The 26,246-nt window shown below is 37.4% G+C and overlaps 1 protein-coding gene across 2 annotated transcripts in view; it reads right to left on the reverse strand.

Moving 5' to 3' along the window:
- Positions 1–26,246, reverse strand: part of KIF27 (kinesin family member 27) — an 86,685-nt gene that overhangs the window by 40,872 nt on the left and 19,567 nt on the right. The window contains exons 5-9 of one of the 2 annotated variants that reach the window (XM_028515047.2): positions 21,297–21,440; positions 13,042–13,248; positions 3,356–3,525; positions 2,788–2,888; positions 1,221–1,376 (exon numbers count right to left, since the gene is read on the reverse strand). In XM_028515047.2, the coding sequence (XP_028370848.1) occupies positions 1,221–1,376; positions 2,788–2,888; positions 3,356–3,525; positions 13,042–13,248; positions 21,297–21,440 (778 nt within the window). The remainder of the gene's footprint in view (positions 1–1,220; positions 1,377–2,787; positions 2,889–3,355; positions 3,526–13,041; positions 13,249–21,296; positions 21,441–26,246) is intronic. The other variant, XM_036021787.1, reaches the window with a different exon arrangement.

Below are 26,246 nucleotides of genomic sequence, written 5' to 3' on the forward strand. Positions count from 1 at the left end.
ATGGTCACATTCATTGGCATTGATCCTGCCTGTGAAGAAGGAGCATGGTCCAATTTAATTAGACACTGAGATACTGAAGTTGGGATGATGCACAGCACATACATCACTAGGAATAGGGAAGGAAAACATTTTGGGACAGCAGCTTGGGAGAGGCGGTGAAGAAAGAAGGACCAACGGCTAGAAAGCAAATTTGAAAGAAAGAGGGGGGAAGTAAGAAGACAGGTTTCCCCTCGCTGGCAGAGGAGTTGGGACCAACCAAAATTCATGTAGTTTGGGTGTGATTATAGCCTTGAACTTGAAGGAAAAATGAGTATTTCTTTCAAGTCCACTAAATGTGACCAGAAAGTTATTTTTATTATTTCTTTTTTTTTATTGTTGCTCAAGTACAGAAAGTTATTTTTCATTGGAGTTAGGGAAAATGAAATGCTAGTGTCTCTTACTCCTTCAATTCTTAACTGAACTGCAGAGTAGTCAAGGCTCATACATTGAGTATATCTGGGGAGGAAGGCAAAAGGCCTGAGATGGACTTTTTAGGGCAAGCCTACAGTAGCTGAGGATGAGGAGAGGATGTGGTGCGTACACCAACCTGGCACAAATCTGAGGCTAAGAAGAGCTAGAAGCTTAGCTCACTCAGGAGAACAGCTCTCAAGAATAAATCCTTGTATCTTCAGAGAACTAAAAATGAACTTCACTTAAAATATAAAGTTTAAGATTACTGTTAACATTAACCATCCAAAATAAAGATTAATAATTTAAGTAATTATTAAAATGAGTTAGAAAAACATCTCAGATATATTCCCAGATACCTAGTATAACATTTCTTTAAAAGTGGCAAAAAACAACCCTGGCTGGGGTGGCTCAGTGGATTGAGTGCTGGCCTGCAAACTAAAAGGTAACTGGTTTGATTCCTGGTCAGGGCACATGCCTGGGTTGCAGGCCAGGTCCCCAGCTGGGAGCATGTGAGAGGCAATTGGTTGATGTTTCTCCCTTTCTTTTTCCCTCTCTCCTCATCTTTCTATAAATAAATAAATAAATAAATAAATAAATAAATAAATAAATAAAGCAAGCAAGCAAAAAACAGTAAGTGCCACAGTTTCAACAGAACACAGAATTCACACTGTTTAGAATAATTCATAGATGAATCTCAATGTAACAAAGTTCTTTTAATAACTAACCTCCACATACTAGCTCTAGAACACACCTTCATTGGATACTATTACCTGTTTTCATTAATTCTTTAATCAGATCTTCCTTCATATTGATGTTAATTGTAAGTTCTCTCATTTTTTGTTTGGCTTCAGTAAGTATGAGTTCTGAAGTCCTTAATTTTTGCAAATTCAATTCTTGACTCTCTCGAAGACATTCAATCTTTGAATCTTTAAAATAAAAGAAACAAAACTGAGAAATAAAACTATGTGCTTATGAAATATTCAACAGAAGTAAAGCTAAAAAAGAACAGTGAACACAGAAACAGTCTAGAGGTAACAGAGGAAGAGACAGACAGAGACAGGGAAGGGAAAATACATGGAAACTGGGACTGCAGTTTTCTAGCTTACAGAAAGAGTCTTCCTTTCCTTTCCTAAGAGACACTAGCATTTCTTTTCCCCAACTCCAACGAAAAACTCCTCTCTGGTCACATTTAGGGGAACTGAAGTAAATACTGCCATCTTTTCCTTCAAGTCCAAGGCTCTAATCACACCCATACTACATACATGCTTTAGTCATATCCCATAGGTTATGATACAAGTTTTCATTGCCCTTAGATATTCTGCAATTTGAGTTTTTAACTTGAATTATTTAAGAAAGTTGTAAAATCTCCAGGTGGGTAGAAGTTTGAATTTTTTCCTATTAACTTCTAGTCTTGTTGTAATAAAAAAATGTAGTCTACACCAGACTACTAGAGTGTGGGCCAGCCCTGTTTGCTATTATCTTACACCAGACGGTAAATCAACTATGTCGCCATTTAGTTCATTTCATCTTTTTCTTTCATAGAGAGACTTCCTCAGTGAAGGAGCTAGTGCACTGATTTACATTCTGACATAAGTTTCTTTCCTGCTTATAAACCAGTAATAGTCAAGAATGGCAACTTGGATAGCACTTACCTATATCACTTATACATTTAAAATGTTACTTTGGTTTTATTTGTGACATATAGGTAATTTTTTGTTAAATATTACATGCATAGGTTCTTTAAAAAGGCTCTCTGTTTTCATAGTGTAGATCTTATTTACCATTTTATTTATATTTTCTATACTCATACTTTTTATGCTTTTACCACTCACAGGCCACGATAAATGAGTTAAAAATATCCTACTACGGTTTTTAGAAAATAAACATTTTATGCTGTTATGCATCAAATAATGTATATTTGAATATTATGAGCACCCATAGACTAATTTGGCTCCAATGCCAAGGGTATAGCACTAATGGTAGGCATGAGTGCCAGTGAAACAGGAAAGGAGACCTAGTAAATTATATAAGATGTATTTTAAAGTAGTCAAGAGTACAATGCATACCAACTTAGGTTTGAGTATAAAATCCCCATTCTAAGAGATTGGGCCTATAACTCTAGCCAGAATTGATTGGTGGGAAAAATTTCTTACTGAGGAGTAAAAAATAATAATAAATCAGAAGTAGAACAGAGAACATAAAGGAAGTTCTACAACCAGGAAAACAATCCTATCAGGTTCCCATCTTTGAGAATCCCTAGATGCTTCTTAACTTACTGACTGAAAAAAAAATGTCCTATAAACATTACATGTAAATTACTTAAGTAAGTCTGTGTACCTTCATTCCCCAAACTTGACTTTTGTGTTTGATCATGCATATCATTCAATTCAACAAGAGAACAAACAGAGCCTGGCTTTTGAATCCATGAGCGACTTCTTCTAAAAAAAAAGATCAGGGTCAAAGGTAACAACTTGTCTGTTAGTGTTTGCTAATCTGCCCCCCTAATTAGCTTCCCCCCAAAGTGCCAATAATGTTAAGAGAATTATTAATTATATAAACAGAATTTTGCTAATATTCCCACCCACGTTGGGCCCAGCAGGAAATTCATTATTGCTTGTTTGTTGCCACTGTGGCAGCTGAATCAGGAAATCCAAAGACATTCTCTCTGAAAACTAAAATATAATGACTGTAAAAACTCTAAAAGCAAAATTATTTTTCAATTGTGAGTCTGATAACTCATGTTCAAACACTGGTTTCACAGTACATTAGTTGACAGTACATTTAGCAAAAATTACCTACTATTATTTAAATGGAAAAGATACACTTTAATGAAAAAACTTTCCATTTGTATATTTACTGCATCATAAAAGTATACGTTTATTAATTCAGTCTATATTTAACATACCTAATTTCAGATTTCTCTTGGCCTTCTGACTCTTCATCATCACTGTTATCAGAAAACTGGCAGTGGAGGACTTCATCTTGCTCTTCTATGTGGCCCAGGAGCATCTGACTTCGTGTTCGAAAACCAGCAACTACTCGATCCAGAGAGCACACAGAAGGGCTTGTGTAGACCTTCCAAGTGATTTCGCCACCCAACAAGAACAAAAAAGTGATTTTTAAATGTCTGTTTTTATCTTATTACTCAACACATTTTAAGAGGTTATTAAATAAGTACTCTCAAAATACACAATCACTGATAATATGCATGACCCCCTCAAAAGTGTCAAAATTCACTTCACAATACTATTGTGCCTCACAGACATATACTTCTTTCAGAATCTAGAGTTCTTTCTCTTCTAAAAACCTCTTCTACCTTCAACTGCAGTACAATATTCAAAAATGAAACCAAAGAGAGGCTGAGCGAAACATCACAGCCCTTAAACAGCACAAGCACTCCCTCAGGGATGCAGAGCCCATAGACAGTGCAGGAGGAGGCAACTGTTTCACAGCCCACCCGCCTTCTCAGTTCTGACCACTAGGAGAATCATGGTGTTGCTGCTAAGAGTCTGCATTCCCCTCCAATCCAAATCCATTGAATAAAGAAATCCAAAGCTGTCGCCACTCCCTCTGCTAAGGCAAAATATGCTCAATTTGGAAATCCAAATGTATTTACTCACACTTTATATGTGATGGTTAGGCACAGCTGATTAATACTACCAATGACATACTTAGTATGTATCATAGGATAATTAGATGCTAGTGTGGGAACTTTCTAAATATAAGATGCTTCTATTGCCAACACACCTTAAGTTCTCAAAAAATTAGCATGAAAAACAATAACAATGAATTAGAAATTTCTTTATACTCTTATTCTAGTTTCTGTTACCAAATATTTCTTTTCACCACCTCTGTGTAATCAAATCTTAGGGTGATTTCTCAAAAAAGGTAAATAATAAATTCTTAAGAGGAGACACTCAACTCATTAATATATTATTCTAAGCTACTAAAATTGTAACATATAGTAAAATGTGTATATTACAAGGTGCTCAAGATTCAGTTCACATAGGTCCCTCACGTACTCCCCCCTCAGAAAAACCTACCTGATACCTTGATGTCTGATTTTTGTGCCTCTACTCTTGGTCACCTAATAAGACCATCTGTCACATCAGCACCATGGTGGATAGGGCACCAGTGTTCTGGGTAGCCTCCCAATTCTGGAGCTTTGGGTGGGGGAGGGAATTACTTACAGAAGAACCAATCAAGAAGCACTTATCTAACAGCTGGGCCACTTGATCCACGGCTGATAGGCACCAAGGTTTCTCTTTATTGGGGAGGTGGGAATTATTTCAGGAGCAAAAAAATTTTTTGTTCCGAGTCAAATTTGTTCTCCGAGATTATAATTTGCTTTTAAAACTTTTTACTTAGAAAATAAATGACCCAGCTTAATAATGAACACCAAATAAACTGCCACAATGAGTTTAAATGATTATTAACATTTAGCAAATTAATTTTTATGTTGTTGTTTTTGTTTAAAAATTTTACTTTATTTCTTTCTAGACAGAGGGGAAGGGAGAGAGAAAGAGAGGGAGAGAAACATCAATGTGTGGTTGCCTCTCACACACTCCCTTATTGGGAACCTGGCCTGCAACCCAGGCATGTGCCCTGATTGGGAATCAAACCAGAAACGCTGTGGTTCACAGGCTGGCACTCAATCCACTAAGCCACACCAGCCAGGTACAGATTAATTCTTTAATAGTCATTCCATGCAACCCAATGGTTCTTTGACCTTTCCAGGCTCGTAAAGCCTACAATCCAGCCCCCTCCTACCTAGGCACTGGGTCTTACTTCCCTCAGTTGCTTCTGCATTCCACAGCTCTCTAATAGAGATATTTTAGCATTTTCAACCATACTCCCAATAGTAGTAATCATATATAAGTGTTGGGAACCGCCCTGCCTGGTATCAGAAGCTGTAACCCCTGCCAAGACTAAGACTGAGGGAACGACCTTGGACCGTAAGCCAGCAAGGAGACAAAAGCTTATCTCCCTGGCAGGAGCACCACTTCTGCTCCTTTTACTTCACCCTGCCTGGCCCCCAATGTTTTGTCGGTTAGCCAGTGACAGGTAAGATTCCCCAAGGGGGGAATGACCTAAGACAGGCACGATCACGTGAGAGGCCCCCAAGGAAGGGAAGACAACTGAAGTGTATCCAATTAGAAGCCAATTTGTTTTACTCTAACCATTTTTTTCCTCGAATTACATAGCAACAAGGCTAGAGAAAAATTTACTGTCATTGAGTTCAACTATCCATCCCACATTTGATTCTCCTCTGTAATACTGCAAGTTACCATTTAACCTCTGCTGGAACACATTCGCTGGGGATGCCCTCATAGGCCTCTCATATCACCTTTGACAGTTCCCACTAATAAACCCCTCTATTTATTCCTTTAGCACTTCTCACTGGTCCCAGTTCTAGAGACAAAGTCTAACAATAATAATAAACCTTGAAATACAGGTTTACAGTCATGAGTATGTGAAAGACAGAATTTATTATTATATTATTATTATTTGTATTACAACCATAAACCTACTTTTGTCCACCACTGTATTGAAAAATCATCACATCCCCTCTGAATCAGACTAACCCAGAGGTACTTCAGATTTCCCCCAACGTCCTTCAGCAGCTTGGGTTTTCTCTGAAAATAATCTAATGGACTTAAAGCACTGTACCCAGACCGGAACATAACATTCTAAATCCCCATACAATAAGAGAATCTCCTCTCATTGTTGATGCATTTGATTTTGTTTCATCAGATGTACTGCAACTTTGCCTAAGTCATTTGCCACAGATTGTGGCTCCCATATATTTAACTTTGTAGTTTCAATTGGGACTTCTGCAAAGGTACATAAGAGTTAATGTGTCATTTGCTACTGTGCAGTGGGTGTATTCTGCTGGAATGAGTCGCTTAGCTAGAAAAGAACCTGGTCAAAGCTCAGTAGACACATCTCCTTGTTCTGCTGTGTTCACTCCTCACCATGAGCAATGAAGTAATTTTTTAAGAAAAATTTATGAGAAAAAATAGCCTTTATATGAGAGATTAAATCTTAGTGAAGACTGAAAAGGCAGTTAATCTATAGTGTGGGGTTATGCACTGAAATTTTGTGACTCAAAAAAAAAAAAGAGTAATTCATTCTAGCCCTGGCTGGGCAGCTCAGTTTGTTAGAATCTCGTCCTGATAGGCCAAGGCTGCAGGTTCAATCCCTGGTCAGGGTACATACAGGAAGCAACCAATAAATGCATAAATAAGTGGAAAAACAGATCAATGTTTTTTTCTCTCTCTCTTTCCCTGTCAGTCTCTATCAATCAGTAAATAAAATGTTTTAAATGTAATTTATCTGGGGAAGAAAAAGATTTTACAAATATTCCCCTTTTGTGAATCTGGAAATCCCAGAAGGCTTTTAAAATATATCCCTTAAGAATATTTCAGTCAAGTACTGAAAGTGATACTGTGTACCTACTGCTTTTTTTCCCTTTTTATGATATCATATTTCATCAAATTTAAAATGCCATCAACTGCAAGACACACCATTATTTTTACACTACTGAAAAGGAAAATAGCTATCAAACTATGACATGCCGTCAATTAAAAAAAATCCTGCCGCCCTGGCTGGCATAGCTCAGTGGATTGAGCGCGGGCTGGGAACCAAAGTGTCCCAGGTTCGATTCCCAGCCAGGGTACATTCCTGGGTTGCAGGCCATAACCCCCAGCAACCGCACATTGATGTGTTTCTCTCTCTCTCTCCCTCTCTCTCTCTCTCTCTCCCCCTCTCTCTCTCCCTCCCCCTTCCTTCCCTCCCTAAAAATAAATAAAATCTTAAAAAAAAAAATCCTGCCATCAAAGATGATAAAATATGAAAAATATAGGTAATCAATAAATCAATACAATCGACAAAATCAATAAATACAATCAATAAAATATGATAGATTTTCATCAAGATTTATGGTGTTATACTAAACGTAAGTTAATAACAACACCTTTGTAATTTTTTTATTTCCAAAGTGCCTTAGTATGTATAGCATTAGTTTTTTGCTTTAATTATATGTTTTGTTAATTTTTATTATTCTTAATCATTTTTATTGTCATTCTATTACAGTTGTCCCCATTTTTCCCCCTTTACCCTCCACCACACACCCCACCCCCCGCTCCTCCAGTCAATTCCCACACTGATGTTGTCCATGTTTGTGGGTCATTTGTCTAGTCCCTTCCCCTTCCTTCTACCATTATCCCCCTCCTCCTCCTCCTCTCTGGTCACTGTCAATCTGTTCCATGTTTCCATTTCTGTGGTTCCATTTTGTTTGTTAGTTTATTGTTCACTAGATTCCGCTTATAGGTGAGATCATATGGTATAAGTCTTTCACCGAGTGACTTATGTTTCACTTAGCATAATATTCTCCAATTCTATCCATGCTGTCATAAAAGATAGGAGCTCCTTCTTTCTTTCTGCTACGTTGTATTCCATTGTGTAAATGTACCATAATTTTTTAATTTACTCATTTACTAATGGGCACTAAAGCTGTTTCCAGCATTGGGCCATTGTAAATAGCACCACTATGAACATAGGGGTACATAAGTTCTTTTGAATTGGTGACTTGGGATTCTTAGAGTATATTCCCAGCAGCAGAATCACTGGGTCAAAAAACAGGTCCGGTTTTAGTTTTCTGAGGAAATTCCATAGTGTTTTCCACAGTGGTTACACCAGTCTGCATTCCCACCAACAGTCCATTAGGGATCCCCTTTCTCCACAACCTTTCCAGCATTGTTGTTTGTTGATTTGGTTATGTTGGCCATTCTGACCAGTGTGAGGTGATATCTCACTGCAGTTTTAATTTGTATTGCTCTGATGGTTAGTGATGCTGAGCATCTTTTCTTATGTCTCTGGGCCATCTGTATGTCTTCCCTGGAGAAGTGTCCATTCAGATCCTTTGCCCATTTTTTAAATTGGATTGTTTGTCTTCCTGGTCTTTAGTCATATGAGTTTTTCATATATTTTGGAGATCAAACCCTTGTCCAATGTGTCATTGGCAAATATGTTCTCCCATACAGTCAGTTTCCTTTTCATTTTGATGATGGTGTCTTTAGGTACAAAAGCTTTTTAGTCCCATTTGTTTATTTTGTCCTTTATTTCTCTTGCCCTTGGAGCTTTATCAGCAAAAATATTGGTACATGGAATATCTGAAAATTTCCTGCCTATGTTTTCCTCTAGGAGTTTTATGGTGTCACAACTTATATTTAAGTCTTTTATGCATTTTGAGTTTATTCTGGTATATGCTTCTTCCCAGGAATGCAAAGATGATACAATATTTTCAAATCAATAAATGTAATATATCACATAAACAAAAGGAAAGACAAAAATCACATGATCACATCAATAGATGCTGAAAAAGCATTTGCTTAAATCTGGCATTTATTTATGATAAAAACACTCAGCAATGTGGGAATAGAGGGAGCATACCTCAACATAATAAAAGTTATATACAAGAATCCTATAGCCAACATTATACTCAATGGGCAGAAACTAAAAGCTTTCCCCTTAAGATCAGGAACAAAACAAGGGTGTCCACTTTCACAACTCTTATTCAACATAGTACTGGAAGTTCTAGCCGCAGTGATCAGACAAAAAAAAAAAAAAAAAAAAAAAAAGAAAGAAAAGGCAACCAAACTGGAAAGGAGGAAGTAAAACTGTTATTATTCACGGACAACATAATAGTGTACTCAGAAACCCGGCTGTCTCCACCAAAAAACTACTCAACCTAGTAAGTGAATTTGGCAAAACATCAGGATACAAAATCACTATGCAAAAATTGAAGGCATTTTTGTATACCAACAATGAAATATCAGAAAGAGAAACTAGGAAAAAAATCCCATTTACTATAGCAATAAGAAAAATAAAGCACCTAGGAATAAATTTAATCAAGGAAGTAAAAGACATACTCAGAAAACTACAGAACACTGAAGAAAGAAATCAAGGAAGATACAAATAAACGGAAGCATACACAGCATTCACGGATTGGAAGATTTAACATCACTAAAATGTCCATACTACCCAAAGTAATCTACAGAGTCAACACAATTCGTATTGAAATACCAATGGCATATTTCACAGATCTAGAACAAATATTTCAAAAACTTATATGGAACCAAAAAAGACCCCAAGTAGCCTCAACAATCTGAAGAAAGAAGAACAAAGTAGGAGGGATCACAATGCCCTATACTACAAGGCCACTGTAATCAAAATAGTCTAGTACTGGCATAAGAGCAAACACATAGATCAATGGAATACAATAGAGAACCCAAAAATAAACCCAAGTATCTATGGCCAATTAATATTCAACAAAAGGGACATGAGCATTCAGTGGAGTCAAGATAGCCAAATGGTGTTGGACCCTGACTGGTGTGGCTTAGTGGATTGGATGCCAGCCTGCAAACCAACGAATTGTTGGTTTGATTCCCAGCCAGGGCACATGCCTGGGTTGCGAGATGGGTCCACAGAAGGGGGCGTGTGAGAGTTAACCACACATTGATGTTTCTCTCCCTCTCTTCCTCTCTCCCTTTCCTCTCTCTCTAAAAATAAATAAATAAAATCTTTTTAAAAAATAATAAATAAATGGTGTTGGGAGAACTGGACTGTACGTGCAAATAAATGAAACTAGACCACCAACTTACACCATATACCAGAACAAACTCAAAAGGGATAATTATATCATATTTCAATGTTAAGAGAGTTAGGAACCTCTATTATATTTTAAGTTTAAATCAAGATTCAAGTTTGCATTTCATCAGATAAGTTTTGGGCATCTATTGAGACAAAGGAGTTTTCTTTTTTTTTCCATATTAACTTGGTACATAATATTAGTACTTTTATTTACCTGTATACTACTTGACTGTGAGGGGCAATTTCTTTAGGATATTTGCATGAGTAGATGTGTCCTATCATCCCATTTTGGTGTTTAACTTTTCAGATTAAGAAATAGTTGAAAACAAATGTACAACAGGAAAAAGCACACAATGGTATGCTTTTAGAATAAATATTATTCAGACATTAAAAGTCACAATACATTATAGAAGAATATTTCATGACTATCAAAGGTTTATAATATATTGAGAAAAGCTAGTAATTAAAGTATATGTATAAATATAACACTTTTAAAATAAGTAAAATCTTTCCAGTCTTTCCCTTCAATATGTATAAAAGTGCATAAAAATTAAAATCAAACTCTTTCTGTAATCAATTTAAAAATCATTTAAGCTACTTTTTTCCTTTTTCTTTTGAAACTATTTTAAGTTAAAGTATTTCTCTTACCAGACTAACTATTTTTACTTCAAGAAAAATATTAGAACTTAACTCTGAAAGGAAATAATTAGGGCTAGAAAATACTAACTAGACTTCTGCCAAGGACACAGAAATCCAGGAGAAAATAAAATGGTATTTCATATGTCCTCTTTAGCTTAATTTAGCTAGCTTTGGTATCCAACATGAGACACTCCCCTAATGTTTAAAACAATGTAACAGTAAACAGGACTTGACCAAGGCTTACCATCTACGTGTCCTCCACATGCAAGCCTGCCTTTTCACGTCTGCCGCAATAACCAGGCCAGACAAAAGACGTGGCCAGGATTTCTAGACACACATTAGGAGAGCTCTCAAAACTGCTACTCATATGACCTTTGCACCTTCTTCCTTTTTCCCTTTATAAAGCGGCTAGATGGTTCTTTTGGGGTATAAGGAAATTCTTAAAAACAAAACAATGCTAAAAATTTACTAATTTGAAACAATTCTAGATGTCTGCTTCAGTTCTAATTAAACAACTAGAGATAACAGAAAGGCCTACCTTTCTCAAGAGCCCATAGAGCTTTATCTCCCCAAAGAGTCTGTGTGTGTGTGTGTGTTAATGTCTAGTAGGAGTAAAAAACAGAAAGAGAATAAGTGTAATTCTTGTAATCAGAAAAAATATATATTCTTAAAAAGAATGGAAACAGGAAATACTTTCACATACCTAGCCAATAGTAAAACAATTAAATATAGAAGATGATATATAGGTACTAAGTTGAAGGAATTATGTGAATCATGTGAAGAATTTATCTTTTTTCCTAAATGTTTTATGAAAAGGTACCATATATTTAACCATAAGGATAATGTCGATGGCTCTACAAAGTAAAACTGAAATTAATAACAATGGTTTAAATTTTAAAATTCAACCACTCAAAATTGAAAACCATACATGTAAGGGTAACATCTGTCTTACTTATTCTGAGCTACTGAGCCTGGGACACAGTACAAGTACCCCAAAGACATATATTGAAGGCACAATGTGCCAGGCGCTTTCAGAGTCAGTATCTCATGTAAATTCTCCACAGACCCCTCCCCCTTTCTGACAGGTAAGGAACGTGAGACTCGGACAGGTTCAGTCATATGTGGGCCTACATAAGAGAGCTGCTGTTCATATCCAAGCCTGTCTAACTGCAAAGTCTGTGGCATTTCACATATTTCGTATCCCTTTGACTGTAACCATCAATCACACAGACCACAAACAAACCATTTCTCTTCATAAAATCAATAAATAAAAACCCAAATTCATGAATTTGCTAATCAGTCTTTTCCATAGTAGAGATTACTTGATGATTTTTCAAGAGAAACATGTGCATATATTACTACAACACATATACTCATAAATAAATACAAATTAAAAGTCTATACTGCTCTTTATACAGTCTTGACATGTCAGGTTGGCAAGACTGAGTAATACATGAATGTCATTTTGGGAAAAATTGCCCTGACCAGCGTGGCTCAGTTGTTTGGGTGTCGTCCGCAAAGTGAAAGGTCGCCAGTTCAATTCCCAGTCAGGGCACACGCCTGGGTTGCAGGTTCAGTCCCCAGTCAGTGTGTGTACAAGAGGCAACCGATCAATGTTTCTTTCACACAATGTCGTTTCTCTCCTTCTCTTTCCCCTTCACTTCTCCTTTTTCTAAAAATAAATAAAGTCTTTTTAAAAAGAAAATAAGACAAACCAAATAAATCAAAAGAAATAACCTCCATCCTCATCTCAATTTGATGTGGTTAAAGAAAAAAAAATTCACGAATATATTACTTTGTCATGTCTGAAAATAAGATGGCAAAGGACAGGTTTTCCTCCTTGGTGAATATAGACAGATATTACTGTCAACTGTTCCTTCCAAATATGACCATACATTCTCTTACTTACTGATATTTTTACTTAAAAGAAGCATGAACCCCAGCTGGTGTGACTCAGTGGATTGAGTGCTGGCCTGTGAACCAAAGCGTCACCAGGGCTCTTGCCTGGGTTATGGGCCAGGTCCCCAGTGCAGGGGACACATAAGAGGCAACCACACATGGATGTTTCTCTCCCTCTCTTTCTCCCTCACTTCCCTGCTCTCTAAAAATAAATAAAATCTTAAAAAAAAATAAAATAAAATAAAACCATGATATTATAAAAGAGGATACACAAAGTCCACAAAACCAAACAGAAACCAAACATACCTGCTGAGACTTATATACATACACTATGATATCATATTACATTAATATTTTTAAGATCTCAAAATAAGAGAAAGATTAATGTTTAGACTTTACCTTCCTGGTATCTGATCTTGCTGGGATATAAATGTAATGCCCCAAATGAGTATCAAACGGTACAGTATATGGTCTCTTTTCAGGTATCCTGTTATCTGGCCCATCTCCACAAGTATCCTTAGCTGAAGAAGTCATTGAGAGGTTAAGTTTTGTTAGTTCTTCACTCAGTTGATCCACAAGAAGTTGTTGTTCTATTATTTTTTCATTCTTTGTAGAAGAGAAATGAGAATTTTAAAAATAGAGATCCTCAGTATGTATACAGATAATGATAAAAAATAAATTATATATTGACCAAAATCGTAACTGTAAGTCACAACTACCTTAACAGTACAGTAAAACCTCATTTATCCAAAGACTTCTTGTGTTCACAGGTGTATAGGACTGTTCTGAGTGGTAAACACCTCTGAAGAGTAAGCAGCAACAAATACAGCATAGTTAGATACTCAAAAAAAAAAAAAAAAAGGCCCCATACACTGTGACTGGTTGGCTTGTCAACCTGAAGCATTCTGATTAGCTCATCTTTACAAAAGTTTGGACTTTCTGAGTGAAATCCAAGAAGTAACAAGAGACAAGAAAGTTGAAAAGGGAAGGAAGAGCTGCAAATAACAGAGGTGGCAGCAAAGGAGACAGAAAGTGGCAGCAGGTGCTGTGAAATGAAAGCCTTTACTCAGTGAAAAAGAAAGCCGAAAGCACAAAGAGATAGAAGATAGGCAACTGATAGTCCTGGGAGAAAGGGGAGCTTGGAAACCAAAGGCAGGACACATTGTGTACGGGTGGGGGCTGCGTGTGTGTGCGTGTGTGTGTGTGATTTAGCTTTTTAAGTATCCTCTAAAAAATGTTTAAAGTATATTCAAACCAGAAAACTCCAACATCAATCTTTGTTTTACAAGCACAAAACTATGTAAACAAGAAATTGTCATTCATTTTAGCATTTCACATGCACTACGGTGTTTAAAAATATTTTAAAATCTTCAAGTTTCACTGTGTTAATGCTGACCTATAAAAATGCAACCTTATTTGAAAGTCATACATACAGATAATTAAAATATACAACAAAATAGTACATGAGTTGAGAGTAGGTGTTAAATGGAATCTTTACATTCTCTGGGAAAAGAGTAAAAATACCAATTAATATTAAATTTTATTAAGACAAGGATGAATGGCATACCCTCTAGGATAACCACTAAAAAAAGAGTAAAAGTACAACTTTTCAGCTAATGAAGTGAAAATTAAAAAAACACAATCCAAAAGAAGGTAAGAGAGGAGAGAAAAGGGAACACAGAACAGGGAGAATACATGAACAGTACGGGATTATAGCCACACATAATAGTAACTATGTTAAATTTATAAATGAAGTAAGTAATCCAATTAAAAGATAAAGATTGTCGGAGAAGATTGTAAAATTATCTAACCTGCTGCTTACAAGAAACAAAATTAAAATAGACAGAAAGATTGAAAATAAGATGAAAAAAGAAATACCATGTAAATATTAATCAAAAGAAAGCTGGCATAGCTGTATTCCTAACAAAATGGACTTCAAGGCAAAAACATGACAAGAGATAAAAAGAGGTAAAAACGATTTTTTAAACTGATCAACTCACTATGATGATCTAATTATTCTACATTTCTATGTATTTAATAACCCAGCTTCAATATATAATGCAAAAATTACATATACTTCATGGAGAAGTAAGACAAATCCAAAATCACAGTGGGAGACTTCATCACTATAAATTACAGATATAACAAAAATACCCCAACAAATGGGTAAAAATATAGACCTGAACAACAGGATTAACAGAATTAACAGCACCCAATATTACAGAATATACTTTCTTTTCAAGCATATCTGTAATATCTATAAAAATTGGCCTCATACTGAGCCATAAAGCAAATTTCAACATAGTCAAAGGACTGAAATCATAAGGACCACAATGCAATTAAACTAAAAATTATTTTTTTAAATCCTCCATGTGTTAGAAATAAAATAACTATATAACCCTCAGGTCAGAGAAAAAAGTCACAATAAAAACTAGGAAATATTTTGAGCTGAATGTGGAATGTAGGTAAAGATAAGCTTAGATGAGAGTGGCTCTGTGTGCTCCGACTGTTTTGTGCAGACAGTGTGCTCTACGCTGAACACCTGCCTTCCTTCTGGTAGTCTGGAACCTCGGTGCGTGCTGGGCAGAGACTGCCTTCAATAAAAACCACAGGCACTGAGCCTCTTCTGAGTTTCCCTGGGAAACAACGTTTCACTTGTCTTGTCATAACCACTGCTGGAAGAATTAAGCACCTCCATGTGACTCTCCCCTGGGAGAAAACTCTTGGAATTTTGTGCCTGGTTTCCTCCAGACTTTGCTCTATGTGCCTTTTCTTTGCAGTTCACCGTTCTCCTTTCGCCATAATACATCTTAGTCATGAGCATGACTATATGCTGAGTCCCCTTAGTGCACCATTCAACCTGAGGGTGGTCTTGGGGACCCCGGACAGAACAATACATCAGGGCCAAGAAAAGAGAAAAGATTTAGTCTAGGAATGTTAGTCCAGGAATGCAAGACTGGTTTAAAATTAGAAAAATCAATATAATTCACCACACTAAGAGAACATGCATGATAAAGAAAAATCATATGATAAAATTCATAATAAAAATTCTCAGCCAAAAAATTTGCCTTGATTTGATAAAAGGTCAACAAAAAATAGCCACCACTAACATGGTACTTAATAGTGAAAGCTTTTCCTCTACAGTTTGAAACAAGACAAGATGCTTGCTATCACATGTATTTAAGACTGTATTGAAGATCCCAGTCAAAGAAGAAAGTTAAGAAAAAGGTATAAGGATTATAAAGGAAGACATAAAACTGTCGTAATCGAAAAGAATTTACATAAATAGTAGAATTAAAAAGTGAATTTAGGGCTTCTGGTCAACAGGGAGGTATAGGTAAATACAGCTGATCTCTTTATATAACCACATCAAATTATAACTAAACTATAGAACAACCATGACACAGAACCATCAGAAACAGAGTTCAGTGGAAGTCCAACAACTATGGAATTAAAGAAACCACATGCATCCAGACTGGTAGAAGGGGCAGAGACACGGAATGGGCTGGTCCCACATTCATGTGCGGTGAATAAAAATTCTGCAGGGATATCTTGGAAGCAAGCAATCCCAGCCCTACACCAGTTCCTCCAGCCCAGCCCAGGTTTCCAGTTCCAAGAAGGTAAGTCCCCATAACTTCTGACTGCAAAAACCGGTGGGGATTGAGTCAGTGGAAGAAACTTCTGAAGCCCCAAGTGGTTCCTCTTAAGGGCAGGCAGAGGAAACTGTCCCTATTCTGATCCCTCCCCAAACAGAGCCACAGAGCTGGCAGGCAGATGCCATACCTGAGACCCCATCAACCTGGCTAACACTATTTGCCCTGCTCTGGAGAGCCCTAGAGACTCCATCCCACCCAACTTACAGGTCCAACCAAGCTGTTAACAGTGACTTTGCACACAAATGGCCAGTCTTGGCTCATCCTTCACATCTTTGTGAATCTTCTCAAACAAGCAACAGCCAGCTTCAGTGAGCCCCAGCCCCTGTACCTCTTACAAAGTGGCACCGGGCCTAGCATTTGCAGCAGGCAGCCTAGATTCACAGCTTAGCTTCCCCTGGGAACCTCCAAGCCCAAAGCAGCAGCCATCTCAGATTGCTTTATAGCTCATTCAAGGTGGGCCAGGGCAGACAACAGGTAGAGGCTGACCTTGATCTGAAACACCCAAGACACCCAGGGCCTGTGCACCCTGTGAAGAGCTAAAAACCACATTAGAGCACCATCACCCTGGACCTGCACAGTTGATTCTCCACAGAAGGCAGAAGTTGGTGGTCAGTGGTCAGAGCCAGTCCCTGCAGCTAACTGACCTGGGTAAATCCCTCCAGTTGACCTGCCACCAGCAATCTAGGCTCAAGTACAAGAGGAAGGAATACTCAGCCCACATGAAGAGTGCACCTCGAGTGCTGGGAATTGCCCTGTCTGGTTTCAGAAGCTGTAACCACCCCATGGCTAAGGCTGAGTGAGCAACCTTCAGACCCTAAGCCACGAGGGAGACAAAGCTTATCTCCCTGGCAGGGGCGCCACTTCTGCTCCGGGTTGCTTCTGAAGCCCTTTCACCACCTTAATGGAGCAGCCATTCAACTCAGCCACAGACCTCATGCAAGCTCCACTGCCCTCAGGCCCCTTATGCAACCAAAATCCAAACCAGGATGCAACCAACCCAAACCAATATGAACCAAAACCCACCTGGGCAACCAAAATCCAAATCTATATTGTGTGGCTGCATTTTCTTTCTCCAAAGACAACAGTTATAGAATTACTATGTGACTCAGCAATTCCACTCCTGGGCATATACCCAAAATAATCTCAGAGATAATTGTACACTGATGTTTGACACGGACACTGGCCCACAGTGTCCAGTGTTATGGATGAGACAAGATACATTCACATGGACTACAGAGTCCTGTGAAGAAAAAGGATGGCACAGCTACTCTCTCAAGAGGAGAGTACCCCAGCCCTTGCCTTGACAAGCTTTAACTGGCTTTAAATTTGCACAGGAATACAGGTAAAGCTCATTAATCATTGTCAGGCAGTAAGGATCAAACTATAGATAGCATGCATACAAAGAACTACTGAGGGCTTATTCTGAGTCAGGGTCTGTTAGCTAAAGGGCTACAAGACTTTGGGAAACAAAGTCATTTCCTGCTTGGACCCTTATCATATAATTGAGAGCATTCTTAGCAAAGTAGGTTTCACAGAATTTTATATATTCTTTCTTAGGCATGATCACCCAGGGAACCCGCCCTTTCCAGCACAGAGTTGCACCGCCCTCTGTCGTTGTTCCAGGCTTAAGTCATGCAGGGGAAGTAAAGCAGCCAAGAGATTAGGAGACTTCTCGAAGACAGAATGAGGCCATAGGCTACATCAAAGCCGAGGGGCAAGGGTCCATCACCCCCTTTATCTGTAGCCCCCCAAGTCCTTCCCTAGGGGCTCCCTGTGATCGTGCCTGTCTTAAGTCATTCCCCCCTTGAGGAATCTTACCTTGTCAATGGCTAACTGATCAACCATTGGGGGCCAGGCAGGGTGAAGTAAAAGGAGCAGAGGTGGCACCCCTGCCAGAAAGATAAGCTTTGTCTCCTTAGTGGCTTATGGTCCAAAGGTCACTCACTCAGCCTTAGCCATGCAGGGGTTACAGCTTCTGATACCAGGCGGGGCAGTTCCCAACACTTGAGTGTACACAGCTTGGGTGATGGAGAAGCTGTGCCACTGGGCCCTACAGGACACCTACTACATTAGGTCACACCACCAAGACAGGGAGCCATAGCAGCTCTACTTCATACATAGAAACAAACACAGGGAGGCTGCCAAAACGAGGAGACAAAGAAACAAGGCCTAGATGAAAGAATAGATCAAAACTCCAGAAAAAAACTAAACAATATGGAGAACAGCAATCTGCAGAGTTCAGAACACTGGTTGTAAGGGTGCTCAAGGAACTTAGTCAGGACCTCAACAGCATTAAAAAAAAAAGTCAGAAACATAAAATTCACTAATTAAAATAAAAAAAAATAATTTACAGGGAAGCAAGAGAGTGGATAAAGCTGAGAATCAAATCAATGACTTGGAACGTAAGGAAGCAAAAAACAACCAATCAGAAGAAGAAGAAGAAGAAAATCCCAAAAAGGAGGATAGTGTAAGCAGTCTCTGGGACAACTTCAAGAGGTCCAATGTTCACATCATAGGGGTGCCAGAATGAGAAGAGAACGAGCTAGAAACCAGAAATCTACTTGGAAAAAAATGAAAGAAACTTCCCTAAGTTGAGGAAGAAAATAGACATGCAAATCCAGGAAACACAGAGTCACAAACAAGATGGAGGCAAACAGGCCCACTACAAGACACATCATAATTAAAATGTAAAAAGGTCAAAGATAAAGAGAAAATCTTAAAAGCAGCAAGAGAAAAGCAGTTAGTTACCTACAGGGGAGTTCCCATAAGTCTGTCAGCAGATTTCTCAAAAGAAACTTTACAGGCTAGAAGGGATTGGCAAAAAATATCCAAAGTCATGAAGAGCAGGGACCTACAGCCAAGATTTTTTCCACCCAGCAGAGATATCATTTAGAAAGGAGGAGCAGATAAAGAGCTTCCCCAACAAGAAAAAACTAAAGGAGTTCATCATCACCAAACCATTATTATATGAAATGTTAAAGGGACTTATTTAAGAAAAGGAAGATCAACACTATAAACAATAAAACAGCAATAAATACATATCTATCAACAATTGAATCTAAAAAATAAACTAAGCAAACAAGAAGAGAAACAAAATTATGGATACAGAGAGAATTTTGATGATTGACAGATAGGAGGGAGATGTGGGGAATGGGTGAAGAGGTGAGGGGATTAATAAGTACAAACAGGTAATTATAGAATAGCCATAGGCATGTAATGTACAGTATAGGAAATGGAGTAGCCAAAGAACTTACATGCATGACCCATGGACATGAACAATGGTGGGGGGTTGCCTGAGGGAGTAGGGGGTGTTGAGTGGAGGGGGTCAAAGGGGGAAAAATTGTAACAACTGCAGTAGCATAATCAATAAAATATAATTTTAAAAAAGTAAATTTGGTCAGGTTGCTGAGTATATCAATATACTAAAATCAATATATTTATAAATACCAACAATTAAGAAAACGAAAATTTAAAAAGATTCCATTTAGTTACATTAAAAAAAATCAAGTGTCTACAAATGAGTCTAACAAAAGATGAAGAATACTTCCACACACACACACACAAAGGAAACCTAAGTAATAAAGGAAAATACCATACTCATGGATTAGAAGATTCAAAATCAAAAGATGTCAATTTTCCCCAAATGAATCTACAGACAGCACAATCCCAATCAAAATCACAATAAGTGGTTTTCTCTGTGGCTCTTGACAGCTGATTCCAAAATTTATATGGAAAAACCAAGACATTCTTAGAGGTTAGGGAAACCAAGCAAAAGGCCTTGCTTCACTGAATATTTAGACTAGGGGTGTCAAACTCATTTTCACCAGGGGCCACATCAGCCTTGAGGCTGCCTTCAAAGGGCTGAATGTAGAGCTCCATGGCCCTAGTTAAAGAGTACTGACATTTACACAGTCCTAAAATTACAATCAGCCCCTTGAAGGCAACCATGAGGCTAATGTGGCCCCCAGTGAAAATGAGTTTGACATCCCTAGTCTAAACTTATTATGAACCTACAATAAATAAAAAATGTGAGAATGTTTCAAGGATAGACAAACCAAATACAAGAAATTTAACAGACAACAAATTCAGGCACAAATGAACCTTGACTTATGACAAAGATAGCACTCAGAACAGTGGTGAAAGAATGGTCTCTTCAATAAATGGTGACAGAACAAATGGATATCTACATGGAGAAAAAAAATATGTTTACCTTACCCATACACAAAAATCAATTATAGAAGTACTGTGGAGCTCAACGTTAAAGGCAAAACAATAAAGCTCCTAGACGATACCATAGAAAATATCCTCCAAGGAAAAGAAAAGGAAAGGCTTGTTAGAGCATAAACATCATTAACCATAAAGAAAAAGATTGTTGAATTTGGTTGCAATATGTCTTTTCATCAAAAGACCTCGAGAGTGAAAAGCCAAAGAGAAAAATATTTGGAACCATGTAACTGACAAAGAGCTCATCATACCCAGAATATACAGGGATAGGCTAAAGTAGGTTTACAGTTGTTCCTATGGAATAATATATAATACAAGAATAAATTATAATGCAAGAATAAATTCTGTTTCATGTATTCACAACTGTGAACCCACTTTTGCAGCTGGTGATAACCAGACTTGCCATCTGGCCCTTAAGTGACTTAAAAAGTGGGCTCATTTTGTTGGCAGGGCCACAAAAGTTCTGTATTATTTTCCTCATTACCTGCCATCCAACTTATAACATTATCACATTGCCTATTACCTTGGCAAACAATGGAAGGGAAAAGTATTAAGAAAAGATAACAATGTAAGTTAAACTAACAATAAAAATGTTTTCCCTTTACACCAATTTAGGGGGGAGACTATAATAATTCTCTTAGGTTCTTGTGTTCAGAACTGTTCAATTGAAACCTATTTTTGTAAACATTTCCATTTATCATTTAAATGCTATTCTATTAAGTTAATTACTAGTCCAATTATATCTGCAGAGCTAGATGCATTAATAAACTCTACCTGCAATCTATTCACTTTTTGTGCTTCTTTCAAAGACAGAACATGTCCTTTGTTTTCCTGCACCATCATCTGCACTTGATTCTTTAGTTCCTTCACCTCCAGTTCCTTCTCATTGAACACTACTTCATCAGCAGCCAGAGCACACTGGGAGGAGGGAAAGAAAGCACAAGGTTCACCATGGAAAATACTCAAGAGGCCACCTAATACCACAAAAGCAGTGACTTAATGACAGCTTGACAATGTCCCTTAAAATTTTTCTTACCGTATTCATTTTCAAATTATTTTCTGGTTTCTTTATAAGGAAGGCAGAAACAGTTGACAGGAGCTATTGTTGCTATAACATAAGAATTACCATAAAGAATTAACTGGTTAAAATGAAAACCAGTTATTCAGGTTCTAGAGTACATTCCATAAGATTTTTACAAGTTTGCTGGAATTTCCATGAGATTTTGATGTGGATGTTAATTTTTTTTATTTTTTTAAAGATTTTATTTATTTACTTATTTATAGAGAGACGGGAAAGGAGGGAGAAAGAGAGAGAGAAACATCAATGTCTGAAAGATACATCAATCGGCCTGCACAGCAGGTATGTGCCCTGACCGGGAATTGAACCAGCAACCTTTTGATTCACAGGCCAGCACTCGATCCACTGAGCTACACTGGCCAGGGCTTAATGTGGATTCTTAAAAATCAAAGGTCATATTTTCCAAACTGACCTAAAGAATGTAAGAATGCATTTGGATTTGTTTTGTTTTGTTTTTCTTGCCAAAACCCGGGAACAAACCAATGTTATTTAAATAAAGAATATTTGCTAATTTTTGTACACTTCCTCTATAAAGAGATATATTTCAACAATGTCTGAAAATATGGTTAAACAAATATTTTTCTTAGTTTTTAGTGAATTACAACTATTTTCAAATAAATTGGGTTATGCAAGTAATACTTTTAAAACAATTTTTAAATTAAATAAACAAAGAAAACTAATACTTCGCATTTTTAAAATATCTCACTAAATGGACATGTTTTCTTTTTCCTTGAAGAACCTGAAGTTTGGTGAGATTAAAACCTTTTCCCAAGATGACTCAGTAGATAAACCAAATTCCTGACATTAAACCCCTAGGCCTATATAGATCCAAAGCCTAAGCCACAGGAAAAGACAAGAACAAGTAGTTGGTTTACAAATCAGTGTCCACTGTACAAATAAGATTTAACTTACAAAAAAAAAAAAGTACATGTGTGACTCCTCAGGCAGTGATGTAGAGGCGGGTGCACCTCTGCACAGGGAATCCGTGGACTGAGGCCAGCCTTGATTTTGCCCCAGGTTCACAGAGGGTTTGGGGCTAGTCCCTTCTTGTTCTGCTTGGGATCCTCAAATAAACAAATGAGGAGGGAACAAGTGACACTGAGAATCCTTTCACCCATATGTTTATGTAACCTCCATGACTTCTCTCTTCTATAAAATAACTGTAATTCTCCTTAGTTAATATCCTCTTCTATTGGCAACTGTCCATTTGAGAAGCTTATAATTGCTCTCCCAGTGCTGCATATGCTTTTACATATGCTTCAAAAACTACAATGTTATTGCTTATTATTCATTTAAAAGTGTTTAACTGTTGATTGAGTATATGCATATTCAGTACTGCTCTTGAATTTAACATTTAGAATTTTTAAAAAAGCAACAAAGTGCCTTAGGAAGTATTTTTGAGGGGCTACAGTGTTCTAATAATCGACTAATAGCAAAAATCAAGGTCGCAACATTATCTGACACCTTCTAAAAAGGAGACCATAACTTCAAAATGACACTTCCTGAGCAAATCCAGCTATTCCCCAACCTGTGAGCAGAACCATAATTTCCTCTTGGCTCAGAATTTTTTAAAAAGTACGTATCTGCTTGCCTAAGAGGCTCAAGGAAGCAGACTGAGCAAAGGGAATGTCTGCCTCTCCCCCCACAGACCCACTATCTCCCTGAGAGATAAACCTGATAAACTTGTAGCAGGATGCCTTCACAGTAACTCCTGGCCTGTAGCCCTACGTGACCACTGGGCCCAATCTCTTAGCTGCCACTGATGTACAAACCTAGGCACAGGCAAGTGAAAAATAAACAATGGGAGATAAAAATAAGCTAAACTTTAGGGAGCCTTACTACAAGCCAGTCAACCTTGCCATCACTTTATGGGAACTAATGCTTTAAAAATCTTCACAACAACCTCAAGGGTAGTTATTGCTGTTGTTTCCATTTTACAGTATAGAGAACTTGAAGCAGAGAGATGTCAAGTATTTGCCCAAGGTCACAAAGCTAGTAAGCAGAGAAGCCAAGATCCCACCCTTTGGTGTTTGGTACCCATGTTCTTAACTACTGTTATTCTGCCTCTCACAGAAAACAAGAACAGAAATGCAAGTTTAAAAACAATGTTTAAGGAGGCATCACAAGGTGAGGAATGAGACCAACCATGTCTCTAATTACTGCTCAGTCATCTCCAACGATTACTAGTCTTGCAAGACTGCAGACCAAAAAAAAAAGTATCCATTTCTTAAAATTGGGAAACACAATGCTATGTCTTTCACTTTGAAATTCATAATATACATCAGCACTTTCAAAGTTCTGAGAATTCTTAGAATTAAGAAACCTGCCTGCTTTTTGCAATCTAGCATTCCCCAAGACAATCTGATTGTGGTACCTTTTTTGTTAGTATTTTGGGGAAGTCATAATCTAGAGTACACAAGGTAGAGCAAGTTTAAATTTTTACTTTCCAACAGCTGGATGGAATAAACTACTACCCACTCCACTCCCAAGCAGTGGATTTTATGAACTTCCAATTTCAGCCACTTTAAAAGCATGAAGGAAAACCAGTTCTTAGGTGTCCCAAAGTTTGAGCATCCAATTACCTGTACACCAGTTTCTCATCCTAGTGAGAAAGTGTCAGGCCTGCTCTATCTGGGACAAAGGGCAGAAGTACTGTCTTTTTTAAAAAAGCCATGATTTTAAATGCATTGCTTTACATGCTTTGAGTTAAATATCACAAGCTTTGTAACAGAGTAGCAGTTCTCACAATGTATGCAGTAGAGACCTTCTCAGCATGTCCCTTAGATGCTTTCAGGGTGTCCAGGTCAAAACTATTTTCCTAATCATACTAAGACAATATTTGTATCTTTTCTCCATGTTTACATTTGCCCTGCTGGTACAAAAGCAATGGTGGGTAAAACTGTTTTCTTCTAACACGAATAAAGGAAGCGTCACCAAACCGTACTTCACCACCATCTACTCCCAATACAAACCAGTAACAGCTTTACTTAACATCTCAACAAAGCATGCCCCTGGCTGGCGTGGTTCAGTGGACTGAGTACTGGCCTGTGAACTACAAGGTCACTGGTTTGATTCCCAGTCAGGGCACATGCCTAGATTACAGTCCAGGTCCCCAGTTAGGGGCCTACAATTGATGTTTCTCTCCCTCACCTTCTCCCTCACTTCCCCTCTCTCTAAAAATAAATAAATATATATTTTAAAAAGAATATCTTACTGAAGCAATAAAATCATCTTACTAAATCTCAACCCTTGTGTATGTGGGATTTTTTTAGCATTTTACATGACAAAATGGGAGGTCTGCGTAAAGCCGTGCTGCCGCACCACCGAAGGGCAACGGTTGTCTGTGGTGAACAATCTTGTGCAAGTGTTTGAGTTACGAGCTAAACTTGCCACTTTCCCACAGAGTACTGTTTTTTTTTTGCTGTAAGAATGACAGAAAAACTATAGTTATTCACACTGGTACACGGCAGACATTTTCTTAAAAAATGAGAACCATGATTTTCAAGGAAAACAACAGTATTTGTTCCAAATGCTAAAACTCAAGTTTCACGTAAAAATTAAGAGTTTTGGAAAACGTTTCTGCTACTGTGAGCATGAAGACACCTTCCGCACTTAAAGACTTGGGTGGTAAGATCAGTGCTGTGACTGATACTGTGTAATGAAATGGGTCAGCACCTGGAAGGGTTGCTTAACTTAGTAAACAAGTATTTTCCAAATGACCAATGCATGATGATTCAAAATCAGGTGTGAATAAAAGATCCATTCAAAGTACAAGATAAGGACCAATGAATTTTAATGTATAAATCTTAATGTAACAAAATAATTTCAAATCCCAAGTAACCTTTAAAAGATTTCTATTTGTTGAGTTTTGGTGCAAATTCAAAGACTATCCACAATTATCTACAAAAGGCATTAAATATTCCTCCCTTCCAACTACAAATCTATATGATGCTGGATTTTCTTTATATACTTCAACTAAAACAGCATATTGTAACATTGAATGCTGAAGCAGATATGAAAATCCACCTGTCTTCTATTAAATCAGCTATTTAAAAAGATGTGCAAAAATGTAAAACAATTTCATTCTTATTTTTCTTTCTGAAAATATTTTTTATGAAACAATGTTTTGTATATTAATCATATAATCATATTATTAGTTAGTTTTGAATAGTGTAAATTTTTGCTTTAATTCTAATATGTTAAACTGCTAGAGATACAATGAGAAAACTTGATTTTAAGAAATCTGCAAATAAAAAATTCAGTAACTGCTATAATAAATAATACAACTGGATTTTTTCTAATCTTTATAAGAAGGTATTGAGGAAAGATTTCTAACTAGACAGCTATGTTTTTAGCTTTTTCTATTTTTAACTATGCTTTCTATTTTAAAAAACTGGCAGAACATCCATTTGCCCACCAAATTGCAAACTCCACATAAGCAGAACTGGGTCTCCTAGTTCTTGGTCTCCACTATTTCTCTCATGACACATAAACTTCACTTAATAAACTTTTTAAAAAAGATTTTATTTATTTATTTTTTGAGACAGGGAAGGAAGGGAGAAAGAGAGGGAGAGAAACATCGATGTGTGGTTGCCTCTTGCATGGCCCCTACTGGGGACCTGAGCTGCAACCCAGGCATGTGCCAG

Source organism: Phyllostomus discolor, chromosome 3 (genome assembly GCF_004126475.2).
Source record: "Phyllostomus discolor isolate MPI-MPIP mPhyDis1 chromosome 3, mPhyDis1.pri.v3, whole genome shotgun sequence".
Lineage (NCBI taxonomy): Eukaryota > Metazoa > Chordata > Mammalia > Chiroptera > Phyllostomidae > Phyllostomus > Phyllostomus discolor.